Genomic DNA, 15,516 nt, shown 5'->3' with positions numbered 1-15,516 from the left:
AAATAGTTTAAAGACCATAGTTAATGGGTTTAGTTGGGCTTGGATTTAGCTGCAAATGAAAACAAAACTATTTGACAAAAACCGTAAATCTGAAACTATTGGATTAAAACCGCAGATTTGATCAAACCACAAAAACAAAAAACCGCAATTCTCCCAATATTTTATAGACAAAATTCAGATAAATAATTAGTAAGTAATACAATAAGTATACATCATTACATGAAGAATCTCCCAATGTCTACAAAAAAAAACTACATTTTAACAAAAGAAGTTACACTTTATTTAAACCTTCTAAACTCAAACCATATCTCATAATGATTAAAAAGCAAACTATCATGTGTATGATTTCCAATATATTCAAGTCCTAAGCTTTTAAGCCTCTTACTACACTCATCACCACCTAATCTTGAACAAAACTTAACATTATGTGACACAAATATTCTTCCATTTACCGGTTTCAATCTACCGACCAATCGTTCTAACCCGACCCACACGAGTTTATCCGGCATATGAAGAAACACGGCACTCGCATATATCAAATCATACTCAAAACCCGACCCGAACCTCTCAAAATCCATATCTTCGCCTTTTACGATCAACGGGCGTTTTTGAAGTAACCCGTGTGACGGGAGTTCGTACCTAAATGCAGCCATGAGAGAAAGCTCGTCTCGTTCAAGACAGTGAAAGTGTTCGGGGGTTAAGTAGTTGATGAAATGTAGACCGACTCGAAGGGTGCCACAACCGATCTCGAGTACGCGGGATTCAGGGGTGATTTGGGAAGATTCTGCGAGAAATTCGAAGACGTCTCGGCCGCCGGCCCAGGGCTCACCGTAGTTGCTGTGGTGATCTTCTACTAGGAGCTCATTAGGGCATGGTAAAGATGTGTGGTTCTTTGCGGATTCTTCGTCTTCGTAGTGTGATATTCCTTTGTACCTGTTGATAACAGTTTTTAGTTTCCGAATACAATTGATTATGGTTCTGATCATTTAGGGTTATAATAATCAGATTTATCAGCTGTTAGATTATTGTCAAAAATCAATTATCAAGACAAACAGCAGATTTATTTAATTCTCAGATTCTTATTATTTATGTTGCAATAATTACTTAACAGAAATCTGAAATGACTTTATTGCCTAGGGCTATATACAAACCGAAGCGAACAAGGCCTTGTTCATGTTCGTTTGTCAAGCTTGTATCGGACAAACGAACAGTTCATGAACAGCTAACCGAACAAACTTTCTTGTTCAAGTTTGTTCATTTTAAGGAAATAAAGTTCACAAAAACTTGGCCGAATTAAATCCTAATTCAATGAAATGTTAAACATCAGTTTTTTTACTAGCGATTTGATGTCTATAACACAGCTCAATCGTAAAGCTCATTTCACAAAACTGCAGTCCAGGAAGACAATAATGTCCGATCGATCAGAACACCAATTTCAACAGATCACGACATCACATTGTAATTCATAGCTCTAAAAAATATCAACTTGAAATCAATTTATAAAAACGAAATTAAACATATGAGAATTCAGGAATTTTACTCGATCAAATCCTAAAAGCTCAAATATAAACCCTAGTTCATTATAATTACAAATCTATGCAATAGAATAACAATAATGTACTATCAGAACACAAATTTAAACAGATCAGGCTGCAATTCATAGCACCATACGCATCAATTTGAAACGAAACCAAATAGATGAGGATTTAGGAATTTTACTGGATCATAAATATTATGGGTGCAAACGAGCAAAGCCCGGGCTCGGCTTGTTTGATACTTAGTAATTATTTATATACATTATTAATTATTTTTATATATTTTGCGGAAACCTTAAACAAGCCTCAGCTCGGATCGAGCTCGTGTGCAGTACCTTAGACGATCCAAAGCTCAGCTCAAGCTCAAGTTTAGCTATGCAGCGTGAAATTAATGATTCAATTCATAAAAGTCCAAAAAAGTTTACTTAAAGATACACAAGGCTCGCTAAGGCTCGACAAGCTAAGCGATCTTCCCATACAAGGCTCAAGCTTTTTATCGATCCGATCTCGAGTAGGTCAGCTCGTTTGAAACCCTAACTATAATGCCAAACATCAATTTGTTACGAGCTCAATTCTAAACCCTAATTCACTATAAGCACAAATCTACAGATCACGTTGCAATTCATAGCTCTATAAGCATCAATTCAAAATCAATTTACACAAACTCAAAAAAATGTGTACTTATAAACCGTACTGAATCAAATCCTGCAACTGCTGCTGACGAGTGTGAGGATTAATGCTCTCACAAGCTCGTGTGCAATTTTAGTGTGCAGTACCCTAAACGAGCCAAAGCTCGGCTGTGCAGTGTGAAATTAATACATAAAAGTCCAAAAGAGTTGAAACTTAGACATAACAGAAGGCTCGAGCTCAAGCTCAATAACTAAAGGAGCCTTACTTAAGAAGCTCGAGCTTTTTATCGATTTGATCTCGAGTAGTAGCTCAGCTTGTTTGCACCCCAAACTATAATGTTAATCATCAATTAAACGAGCAAAAGCTCGGCTCATGCTCCACTGTCCAGGTTGAAATTAATACTTACGGCTCGACGAGTTAAAACTTACAAATACAGAAGGCTAGATAACTAAACGAGCTTTACTTAAGAAGCTCGAGCTTTTTATCGATCCGATCTCGAACAGCTCAGCTCATTTGCATCCCTAACTACAATTCCAAACATCAGTCTGTTACTAATTTACTATCTTAATTTTAAACCCTAATTAACAATAATCACAACTCTACACAATACAATAACTCAAAAACTAATGTATTAAAGTAGTAGTAGTAATAATAATAATAATAATAATAATAATAATAATAATAATAATAATAATAATAATAAGGTATCAAATATTACTGTATTAAATCCTGTAACTGCTGCTGACGTGTACGCGGATTAATGCCTTTACGCAGCACATTCTCGTGCATACTCAGTCCGTTGACTTCGATCTGAGTTTTAATCCACTGTATATCTTCAGGTGTAGCTGAGATCTGTTGTTGCGGTTGGCTGTTAGTTTGTACGGTGGATGTGTATATAGGACAGTTACAGGTTAAAGGTGTGTATGGATAATAATTGTAATAATAAGAGGATATGAGGAAGAATGTGAATATTATGGCGCCGGTGACGGAGATTAAGAGTGTCGGAACGGTGACGGTTACGGTGGTAGCCATGGTGGTAGTGAGAGTGGAATAATAATATTATTGTGTAGAGGGATTGTTTTGAGTTTTGAATCAGTCAGACTCGAGTTCGGCTCGTTTATAAGATCGAGCTAGGCTTGTTAGGAATAATAATATTTTTAAGCATGAGTTTGGTTCGGGTTCGACTTATTTATTGTTTATTAAGGATGTGGGTCGAGTTGACTGATGTAAAACTTATCTTGAAACGGTGATCCAGACGATGAAATAGTGTTTTGATTGGGGTGTTTGAATTTCCGGTTAATAAAAATTAAGTCATTTGAATCGTTGTTTCGAGATAAGTTTTAGTTTAGTCGACTCGTATGTTTCTTCTGATCAGAAGCCCTAAAACATCGATTTGAAATTCGGGAATACATTTAACGACGTTAAGTATTTTTACGGAGGTCCGTTGAGAAAAAAAAGCGAAAGGGTGGACCGTTGGCAGGGATTTTTAAATGTGGGATTGTTATCGGCTAATACACAAATGAGGGGTTATTTATTTCTAATTTGCCTTTTTTTTAAACGGCGACTTCCTTGTGTTAGGTCACCGTACAATTTGGAGAGCGTGTTTGCCTACTCTGGCCAGACTATGTTGTATTAACCGGGTCCTACTGGTTTCAGAGTTTGGCTTGGGTGTTCCCCAAAAACCATACCGTCGGTCGTCACTTGATAGTCGTTGTGACACCATAAGAGCAGAACTTTCTAGCGTAACAAACGGTGGGACGAAAACCCAAGTGAACTCGAGATTATAGTTGACTACCTCTCAAAGAGTTGTTCAAATCATTCATTGTCATAATCCACCAAAATATCGAATTTGGGTTAGTCATTAGATACCACTAGGCCATAATTGGTAAATTGGCTAGTTTATTACTCGGTATATAGTTATTAAACAATAAGGTATATGTTAAATAAAAGTTATACGAATAAAAAGCTCGTTTAGGATCACGGGTTGAATCGAGATCAATCTTATTAATTTTTCATATTAAGTTTTAAGTAATTTATAATAGTTTTAATATATGTAGTTTAACACATATTTTAGCTCAAATATACAATAATCAGGACTCATGGGTTGAATCAATATCGATATATGAAGCTCAAGCTTGATCATGTTTATTAGATGAATCTCAATAAAAGCTCGATCTCTAGCTTATGTAGGTTTGGCTTAGCTTGATTTGAGTTTTTTAATGAGTCGATCTTAAATTACTCACGACCGAGGGCGGCTCAACCCATTTACGGCTCTAGTTTTACCATTGACCAAGAAAATAACATCCTCAACTGAAAGGTGAGAATGAAAAATAGTTGTCATAAATCTGATTTACAATTTATGAATAAAAATGGTATCTTTATAATTATTGGTTAAAAGTAAGTAACAATAGGTTTTGATTTTAAATAGAGGTCTGCAAAAAATCAAAAATCAGGAACTAAAAAGGAACAAAAAAATCGAAACAAATCGGTGCTTGGGTTTTAAGTTTTCGTAAAAACCAAACCGAAAACTTTCCAAACCGAAAACTTTCGGTTCAGTTTTGCATGTAATCGAAAAAAAAACTTACCCGAATCAAACTTATTTATTTTTCATAATAAGTTTTAAGTAATCTATAATAGTTTAATATGTGTAGTTTAACACAATCAATTAATTATTACCAAACAAAAACATTTAGATCCAAATTCATTATATTTAGTAAACTTTTTCCTCACTCCAAAATTTTAAATCCCGAACATCAAAAACCGAGAAAGTATATCAAACCCAAACCAAAAACCGACATTTCGGTTTCTTGTTCAATTTTAACCCAAAACCAAACCGAATACCAATACGAGATTCCAAATACAAGCATATAGTATATATTGGGTATTAAACAATAAATATAAACTATTCTACTTAAAAATCACATTAAAATTGTTACCGATTCGAACACAACAATACTACACAACACATGATGAAAATAAAATAAACCAGCCAAATAACTAAAAATATGAGTCTTGTTCTATTAACATGACCATCTGTTTCGGTTTCGGTTTTTTCGGTTTCAGCTTCTTTACCCGAACTATCCGGAAAACAAATCATGCAATTTCCCAACCAGACTTCACCCGACTCGAACGTTTTAAATTCCCAATGACTAATCGAATTCGAACCTGAAAACCCAACATACACAAACCCATGAAACCGCTTTGAAAGATCCACACTGGCGGTTAGAACCAAACTAACCGGTTCGGTTCCTTTTTCCTACCCGACCCAAACCCTAATAGCTTTTTTCGAGTTGTTATATTCTATCCACGAACTTATCGGTTTCCCGCTCTTTAAATCTATACCAACGGTATCTAAATTCGCGGTCACAATCGTCACATTGTCGTTGGTTTCGTTAAACGATAGATTTATATTTGTATCGAATTCGACTGCCAAATACGAAGAACCGAGTTGGGGTAACCCGAGGGGAGTGATCAAGAAAGTAATGCCTTCACTTGGGAGGCAATTAGGGGGTGAAAGGGTGATGGTGAAGGTGAAACGGGTTGCGAAAGAATCGGAGAACCGAATTGGGGTATTGGAAAAGATTGTGCCAATGTTTGGGAATGGGGGGTTGAGGTGCAATTGGTGAGGGGTTGAGTGAGGGTTATGGCGGTGTCGTTAACGCGCACGGTGCCGGAAAGTGTGAAGTTTGTTGATGATGATGTTAAGGTGAAGATGGATGTGAAGATGAAGAAGAAATATTTGAGGTTTATGGTTATGATTGTGGTATGCATGGAATGCATGGTACAATGAAAAAGAAAAATAAAATACTATGAAATAATAAGCATTATAATTTATAAGCTTTATTATATAAGCAATGTTAAACTTATGAAACAAGAAAACTATAATTAGGAAACATGAACATTTTATTCCAAACAAAATAAACTCCATAAACAATATAGCTTAGGCATCTTAGGCATCAAGAAATCATATTTGGTCTTTGAACTTAAGATTTGCATATAATCTTTATAATTTTTTTTGCATTAACTATTCGGGTCTTTTAATCAGAGGCATGCAAAACCGGCTTTTTTCTATACCAACTTGACTCCCACCTTTTTGGATTGGTATTCAATATCAGTATATTTGGTTGTTTTACCTTCAAATACCGTACCATAGCGAACACTTTCTGTACCGATGCCTATTTTTTACGATTTTCGAGATCGGTACTTTTAATAACTCGATTTGTTGTAGCCGAAAAGGTAAAGAAGTAGAAACTGAATACATAAAAACAATTCAAGTTTGGTAATGTCATATAAGGTGCAAAATTCTAAATTGGTCACAATAACTCTTTTAGGACCAATTCTATATGTGGTAGCTTAAAGGACAAGCCAAATTTATTTTTATATAAGAGTTTTATTTACATTTAAAACCCGAACCGTTCATTTATTTGGAATACAAACTTTTTCTTTACTTGATATCATTGTTCACATTTAGAACAAGAAAAGACAACCAATTATTAGGCTGAGGGGTGTTGGGCTTCAACGGGGGCGCTAGAGCCCCTCCGCTCGCGCCCCCATGCGCTAACACCACACCACCGGGGCGCTAGCGGGGCGCTAACAGGGCGCTAGCGCGAAAAAACATGCAGGCGTGAGCTGGTTAGCGGGAGAAGAGAGAGAGGAGCACACCTTTTGAGGTATTTTGGACCGTTGGGAGCCGAAAAAAACCAAAAAAAATATATTTTCTATATAGGTTTACGGAAAAGAGCCGTTGAGCTCATATTAAATTAAAAAAAATATATTTTCTTAAACTATAAATATATACCTTTATAAAATATACTTCATTTCACAATTATACACCTTTCCTCCTAAAATCCTCTCAAAACTAACACAAAAAAATGACGTTGTTTGAATATATTTATAAAAAAATAAAAAAATAATTTTCGCTGGAGCCCCTCCACACCAGGGGCCAGGGCTCCAACGGGGGCTCCAACAACCCCCTTATCCAGTTTCTCTCTCTGCCACACGTCATAATATTATTGGTTGGAGCCCCCACTAAAGCCCCCATTAAAGCCCCCCACACCCCTCAGCCTTATACGATAAATTAATGTCAAAATAGCAAGTAGTCCATTTAATTCAATAGCTAATTAATTAGTTCTGCCATGTTAATTATTAAAATCCATTTAGTTTTAATAATTAAATTAGCTATTATTACGAGTATAAACAAGTTGAGCCGTAGTCCATTTAATTCAATAGCTAATTAATTAGTTCTGCCATGTTAATTATTAAAATCCATTTAGTTTTAATAATTAAATTAGCTATTATTACGAGTATAAACAAGTTGAGCCGTTATTGAGCTGCTCAAGAACCAATATTTAAAAGCTTAAATAGGGTCGAGCTTAAACAAACTTAGGCTTACATTTAAGTTTCTTTAATGATGGAGCTTGAGTTACACATATTAGGGATGAGCAAATGGGTGCGGGTTTGGTACTGTCGGTACCACTTCGGTACCCACTTTTTGATGTTTCGGGACCAGTATGATACCGGTACCCGTACGGTTCGGTTCGGTACCGAGTTCATTCCTAACATATATTGACTTTGAATATGTTTGTGAGTTTAAACGAGTTTATTATTTATATGCTTTGATTTAATATATTAAATACAAATTTTCATAATAATTAATATTATATATAAAATTCATGCTAAAATAGTTAAATAATACATATGAAAATTTATAATTATATATAGTTATTATAAATACATTAATAAATAGTTTAAGAGTCAAGCCCAATCCAAGTTTGAACTTTTAAAATTACTTACGATTCAAACTTTAAGAAAACATTATGGAAAAACCGAGCTCAAGCTCTCGTAATTTACAGAGTTAAACTTAAGCTCTTTTAAGTTAAACAAGCCAAGCTAGAGCTTATTAGAACTCGAGCTCAGCTTGATTTTTTTACACCCCGAGTCCATTAATTTACTAAATTTTTATAGCAATACACAAACTGTTTAATATTCTAAATTTGTTTAACACATAAGTCGTTTCTTTGATTAAGTTTATTTCTTTTTTTTTTTGTAGATTTAAGTACAACGCATGGAAACAATTTTCAACTTTGACTATATCGGTTAAAATGTCACATCAATATTTTTTTTTTAATTCAGTCATACACTTATAAAATAAAAATCAAACTCCATTCAAATAAAATAAAACCAAAACAAACATTTTACACAATAACATTGAATATTGAATACAAATAATAAATTGAATTCAATACAATACATACAACCACTATTCATGTGTAGTTGATTGTCATCATGTGTCTTGATCCCTAACAATTATGAAGTGTTTATAGTCTTATAGAGAGGGGGGGGGGGGGGTAGGGTGGGGGTAGTGTAGGGTTTCCTGTGAATTCAGTTTATATCTCTTTAATGTTATGGTTTGAATCATAAATTGGGTGTATGAACCACATGTTTCATCATGGGAACAATCAATGAGTTTGTGTTAGCCATCTACTACATAAGTGGTGATTTTGAGCTCATACCGATAGTGAAAAACAGTTTTGTTGCATAATGTTAATGTGTAAATACGAATATAGATGCTTAAAATTATTAAAAGAAACCAAAACTTGAAGGTTTAATAAAATCATTGGTTTTTATATATTCTATGAAGCCTATATTATGGGCTTTAAAAGGTTGGAAAAATGAAAAATATTGATGGATGGATAATACAATAAAACTTTATTAATTCAAAAACACAAAAAGTTAATTTAACTTTAAAAAATATAGCTGTAGATGAATCACGAGTGCCGGATAATACAATAAAAAAAGTTATTAATTCAAAAATACAAAAAAGTTGTATTTAACTTTAAAAAATTTAGTTTTGATCTTCGTTAAAAGGTTTTTACATGTTTTATAAAATAAAATGAAACAGTTTTGAAAATCTAACTTATAAAGTCTTGTTTTTCGAGTATTGTCGCCGTACTTTTTTCATTTAAACTTTTCCTATTATACTCTTATTCTTTGAACTTTTGTCATCATATATTTGTCATTTAAACCTTTACCACCAAACTTTCACACATTTACCCTTATTACAACTTTGGTCCAAAACAACTACCGAGAGAGTTTGGATCATTTCGGTTTTCCGACAAGGTATAACCAATGTAGGCCTTAGGGTTCCTTCAAGAAACAAGTTCGAATCACTGCAGCAGCGTAGAGGATCTCCAACTTGTTAAGTTTAAATTGCAATATTCTTTCATCAGAACACCAAGACTTGCAAAAATAAATAATTAGAAAACATGAAGGCAAATAAATCAAAAATCTTTTTAATTTTGTTATAAATCAAATTATTTCATCTCTTCATTATATTTGATCAATCAAATTAAAATAATCAAAAGTGTTTTATAAAAAATCCATCTACTACCTATCCAAACACAAATAAATTTACACAATAAATTTGTAGATAAAAACCAAAATGTTAGTTAACAAAAGGTTATAGTAAACAAGTTGTCTACATCATATAATGCCATAATACCCACTCGATAATATTATCGACAAAGTGTCTACATCATTGCATGCCTTCATCGTCATCATCATCAATTTCTTAAGACTTCATCATCATCAACTTCTTCTTTCTGTTGGTGTACATTATTGTATTTATCAATGGTTCATGATTCATCATCATTATAATACATCTTTTTTACAATCTACATTCGTGCACAATTAGTAAGTATTTAAAGTATTTAGACTTACAATATCATTCATTAAGTGACTGCGATTGAACGGATTTTGGTCATCGTAATTTCATGACATGTTGTAATGTTGTGTCACATACTTGATCAGTTGATCAAATACCGTCGTATATTGTGTACTTGTTACTTTGTTTATGATTACGTGTTGGGATTTCCAAATAAACTTATTGTCACCTACATTTTTATTAGATTTATTAACTAAAGAAATTTCAATATAAAAAACTAAAGTTAAGTAAATTAGTGCATTATCATTTTACTTAATGACAAATTAAAAAAGCAAGTGTTAACAATTTTATGTGTTTGGGTAATCGGACTTGGTATTACCTAATCATATGTTCGAGAGAATTTCTAAAAATATCTATCTGATCTCATACTCGAATATCTGTTTCATTAAATGTGTGGATGGCGTTACTAACAGAAGAATTTGAGAGCAATAGCTCCGCAAAAAGTGAATAAACTAGAACAAAGCATCAACTAAGGATGATAATGGCTTGAGACTGGGATGCATTTTCTTATCTCCACTCTCATATCGGACTGTAGAGTTGTGGTTCAGTGGTTCCTATGCGGTCTCACATTCGATGGACGTTTGATTCCTCATTACCTATAGGGCTCACAGGTTTTCTCGCATGTATTCGGGATCATTGTGTTATTTCTTATGTGGTTTCATCTACCCATGTAAATTCCCATCACCTGAAACACAATCTCATTCTCTTTTTAAAAACCGACATGGTATTTCAACTTTTCAAGTACTTAATATATAGTTCTAAACTTTAAAACAGCTTCAGTTTTTCTAACATCATCAACTAATAACGCATATTACATATTATACATTTTTTAACATTACATAATGTTTTATACAAGGTTAGTATGGCTTGAGTAACGGGATGGTTATCACCTGATATCATACAAATAAAAAAGCGTAAGAAAACTTATAAAACGTTTTAAATAAAAAAGCATACCTGCTATGTTGATGTAATATCTATGTTTCTATATAATGAGAAAATAAATAACTCAAAATATAAAAAAAAAATCTCAACTTGAAACAAAGCACATAAAAAGCAAAAAAAAAAAAAGCTCATAAAACATTTTAATTAAATCTCAACTTGAAACAAAACGTAGAATATAAGATGCTAAACTTTTGGAACATATTTTGTGACAATATTCTTGAAACCAATAATAGAAATCATGCCTTTACCCAAACGTCATATATTCTTGAATATTAAAAGCACGTTCGGTTGAAATTATGCCTACAACTTTAAATCATGTCCAAGAGAGTCAAAAGCGTTAACCTAAATATATCAATTAAATAAGTCAAAATCAAAATTCATTAAGTCAAACTTAAAGTCAACATTAGCCGTCCGTCCGTTTAATACCAATTGTTAAACTTAATTTTTTATATGATTTTAGATTTTTAGTAATATTGAGTAACGAAATATCAACATAATATTTATTAATTCTTAAATAATATTTTGGTAAAAAGAAAAGATATAATTCATCATACTTAGTACTACTACTACAACAACAACAACTACTACTATTGTTATTGTTATTGTTATTATTCATAATATCATTAGTTTTCTAGCCCTTGGCATGCATAAAATACAATTTTTTGTTTGTTAAATAAAGTATTATTTATTTATTCTTTAAAAACTTGCCCCTATGAGCATATTTTCTGCCTTGTTTTCATATGACTTTGCCTCATTTAAGGGAATCCTTTTGACTAGTTATCTTTATGTGACTTCACATGATTTGTCTTTTTAGAAAACTCATATTCTTGGTTTTTCTCTCATATAATTATAACAATTAAAAATGTAACATATATTTTCTTCAAAGTTTAATATGGTATCCAATACTTTTAAAAACCTGTTTCTTGGATATTTTATATGTATTACATTATTTAAAAAATATATGATTTATACACCACAATAATTATCATTTACATATTACAAACACTACATACGATTTATAAATCGTTTCATTATAAGCGGCTCTGGGTCTTGTAAGATATGAGAAAGACGTGTTTTCTTCTTAATCTCACTGGATACTATTTTAATGTGAGATTCTACTGAACATGTGTGGTTGTTTGTTTATGTATATATGATTTATGTTGTATACACGATTCGTGTGCTAACGCTAATGGTGTGCATACATCATAGATCTTGAGATGGATACTCGTGATCATCTTCTCGGGGACGTCGTTATAATTTGTATAGTGTCTTAGACTATCCACAACGCTAAACACCACAAACATTAACAAACTACATCAAGTATTGAATCCTTACATTTCATGCTATCTTGTTTTTTTTTTTTTAATTTTTATATCAATCAAACTAAGTCTATAGTTTATGCTGTTTGAGTTATAGATATTCAAACAGTATACTGTAAATTATATAAAAAAAAATTACAAGATGGAAACACGCAAACTTTCTTCAATACATAAGCATCACATAAACACCATAGAGGCCTCACGTTACACCTATTTTTTCCAACCAAAAGTCTGAAACATCGGACGAATTCAAGAATGAACGCTCACAAACATTTCCTCAAACGCGTACTAAACATCAAGCCCTCTTCACTATGCCTTACGGATAAAGCATAAAAAATGCTCTTACTTCATTACAGAGTTGTCAAGCGAGAAATTTAAGTTGAGTCTACGTTCACTGGAATTCAACCCAATAACAGCACTAGACAAGTTAACTCGAGAAAATATGTACCTTATCGTGAAGTCCAACATAAATCGATCCCTGACTTAATACGTTGTACTTGCGTTTCTTTTTATCATACTTAACGATTCTTCAACTTTATGTTATCAGTAATTTACTAACGACAATGTTACGTACAACATAAAACTAACATTGTATCAAACTATCAATGCATCACTCGAACGATGTACTTAGCTCATACGCGCTCACCATATACGCGATTTTTACCATGCCTTGTTATAACCGATTTCATTGTAACATTCTTTTAAACTTTACGAAAATGCACAAAACATAGTTTGTTGTTGAATATTTCATCTTTTTAGCACAACATGTGAACCAATTTCTCTTTACTATTTTTTTATAATCAAATTTGATTTACATCTTTGGATCTAATCATAAGTCAGTCAAATTCTAAACCTCTAAAGCCAAAACCGAGTCAATAACCAGAGTTGGTTGACCGAGTCAACTCAATTCCGCGTTTCATAGCTCGCCAAACACGACTTCGAGTTAACTCAGTACCCCTTCACCAACTCACCACACATTTGCCTCACCGTACCCGAAAAATTACTCTGCATCACCAACATCAAAACCCGAGTTAACTCAACCGAGTCAACTCGATACGGCTTAATATAGTCTTCCGCGTCACATAGCTCGCCAAACACGAGTTTGAGTTAACTCGGAACACCATCACCAAATGCCTCAACGACTCACCGTACCTGAACAATTACTCTGCATCACCAACAACACAACCCAAGTTAACTCGACAAGACCCGACCGAGTCAACTCTATACATCGTAATATGAGTCGTCCGCGTTTCATAGCTCGCCAAACACGACTTTGAGTTAACTCAGAACACAATCACCAAATGCCTCACCACCACCACAACCCGAGTTAACTCGAACGAGTTGACTCAACCGAGCCAACTCAATACGGCGTAATATGAGTCGTCCGCGTCTCATAGCTCGCCGAACACGACTTCGAGTTAACCCTCAACACCTTAACCAACTCGCGACACATTTGCCTCACCGAACCCGAACAATTACTCTGCATAACCAACAACACCTTGGTCAATCCATTACACCTAATCGCCGCCTCCAGAGCCACCCGATCCCTCGCCATATAACAAACACTCCATATCACACCAATCGCACACTCCGTCGCCACAGGCGACACTTTCAACAACCGCTTAACCACCTCGGGCACACACTGCTCATTTTCACATATTCCAGTCCGTCCTTCCGTACACGTGGACACCATCTCCAACAACTTCAATACTTTCTCAACAACCGCAACAGAATAATATTCCTCCTGCTGCCAGGATAATATCCTGCATTTGGTTGTTATAATTCCGAGACGTATTATTTCCTTCTTCGATTGCCGTGACGTGGCGATTGCGGTTAGCGCGGATACTCCGGCCTCCGTACACGTCACGTCATCGGAGTTTGTTAGCCGGAGTAACTGCTTTAATATCACGCTGTCTTCAGATATTATCCGGCGAGTTTCTATGTTGAAAGCAAGTGATTCCAGAACTCTAGCGGCGGTTATTCTTCCGGTTACCGTACCGCGGTGTAAAACGATACTAAACGACGTCGTTAATGAAGCTGAAGCTGAAGGTGAGTCTGAGTCTGTTATTAATTTAACTAATTGTTGTTTAACTGCGTTCTCTGAAGATAATAAATCCAGAATGATAATAACAAGCTCGACTGGATGAGTGCATTCGTTTGATATCAATTCAATCTCATAATTAATACTAAGCATCCTCGATAGCAACGGAACGAATCCGTCGAGTTTCGCTAAGGATTCGCGGTTTTCGGGTGACAGTTTCGCGAAACTGATGATGTTTGAGAGCGTAGACGCGCTTAACGAGACGTTTTCCTTCGGTTCGGTGCTAATCGATTTTTTTAACTACTCGAACTCTTGATGATTGTTGAATGACGAGTGAGATTCCGGATGGAGGAGGTAGGAGTCGGACCACACGCGAATTAGGCGGCGGAGTGTCAGGTTCGGAACTACGTCCGTTGATTGTAAAACCTGCAAATAAAATAACATTTTTTTAACTAAATATAACAACATATATTACATATGTTTTAAAAAAAATTATTATACAGGAAAATATCAAGCTAAAAATTTTTAATTGTACACATATTTTTATAAGTACTATAATATTTTTTATTGTACTCAGAACTTTTTTCCGTATGAAATATGAATAAAGAGCGTGGTTGATCGTTTTCTTATATACCTGCATGGTGGCAAGGCAAGTGTTATGGCCCGAATCGAGCCATTTTTGGATGCTGGCACGGTCGTAAGTGACGCCGGTGCAGAGACTAACAGGTGATTTCATTACGTCCATTGATATAGGGCATTTGAAGAAGCTTGGGACACTCAGGTACAACCCATTGCTATTTTCTCTAGCCATTGTTGTTATTATTATTATTATTGTTGTGTGTGCGTTTGAGGGAGGGAGGGAGAGAGAGAGAGTAAAGGGTATAAGAGAGAGATGGGTGGGGGTGTTTGAGAGTCAAAGGGGGTGGGAGGTGACGTCATTTGGTCAACGATTCATTGGTTCGGTGGTGGGTGGGGGTATATATTATTTTGAAGTATTCTTTGTTGGACTTTTTCTTTATTTGTTTATTCCGGATTTGATAATAAAAATAATGTGAGGATGAAGTTTTTTTTGACAATGAATATCATTTGTTTATAAGAGTTGGGGTGTAAACTATTGAAATATTTGCTAAAAGAATAGGGATCAATTTCTACATCATTTCTCTGAATAGATTTATTGACTTTTCTACAATTAAGCTCGGTCAAGACTCATTTCAAGGATCACTGATTGAGTGGCTAATTGACAGCCTTTCTCCTTTATTGTATTTTCTTTCATAGAAAATGTATAGAGTATAAATCCTGTTCGAGTCTCATTGTAAAAATATACAG

General features: G+C 34.3%; 1 protein-coding gene and 1 pseudogene across 2 annotated transcripts; both read right to left on the bottom strand.

Moving 5' to 3' along the window:
- Window positions 1-250: 250 nt before the first annotated feature.
- LOC143552642 (uncharacterized) lies at window positions 251-3,209 on the bottom strand. The gene is made up of 2 exons (XM_077042806.1): window positions 2,884-3,209; window positions 251-933 (listed from the first exon to the last, which is right to left on the bottom strand). Exons 1-2 carry the CDS (start codon window positions 3,195-3,197, stop codon window positions 279-281), a joined length of 969 nt encoding a protein of 322 aa, XP_076898921.1. The 5' UTR covers window positions 3,198-3,209; the 3' UTR covers window positions 251-278.
- Window positions 3,210-13,248: 10,039 nt separating this feature from the next.
- LOC143552641 (U-box domain-containing protein 28-like) lies at window positions 13,249-15,012 on the bottom strand (annotated as a pseudogene). Its single transcript, XR_013138688.1, has 2 exons — window positions 14,825-15,012; window positions 13,249-14,616 (listed from the first exon to the last, which is right to left on the bottom strand). The product of XR_013138688.1 is annotated as a U-box domain-containing protein 28-like (transcript).
- Window positions 15,013-15,516: the final 504 nt, after the last annotated feature.

This window comes from Bidens hawaiensis, unplaced genomic scaffold (genome assembly GCF_021521415.1).
Source record: "Bidens hawaiensis isolate Kalapana, Puna unplaced genomic scaffold, B.hawaiensis_p1.1 tig00016968_1, whole genome shotgun sequence".
NCBI lineage: Eukaryota > Viridiplantae > Streptophyta > Magnoliopsida > Asterales > Asteraceae > Bidens > Bidens hawaiensis.
Note: the sequence above shows the minus strand (reverse complement) of the source record. Positions and strands in the feature narration are given on the sequence as shown.

Bases quoted from the DNA above. Each gene is read 5' to 3' on its own strand.
- LOC143552642 (XM_077042806.1), bottom strand. From the start codon at position 3,197: ATGGCTACCACCGTAACCGTCACCGTTCCGACACTCTTAATCTCCGTC. The intron at 934-2,883 runs GTAATATTTGAT...TGTTATCAACAG, and splicing joins CAGTTACAGGATTTAATACA to GTACAAAGGAATATCACACT.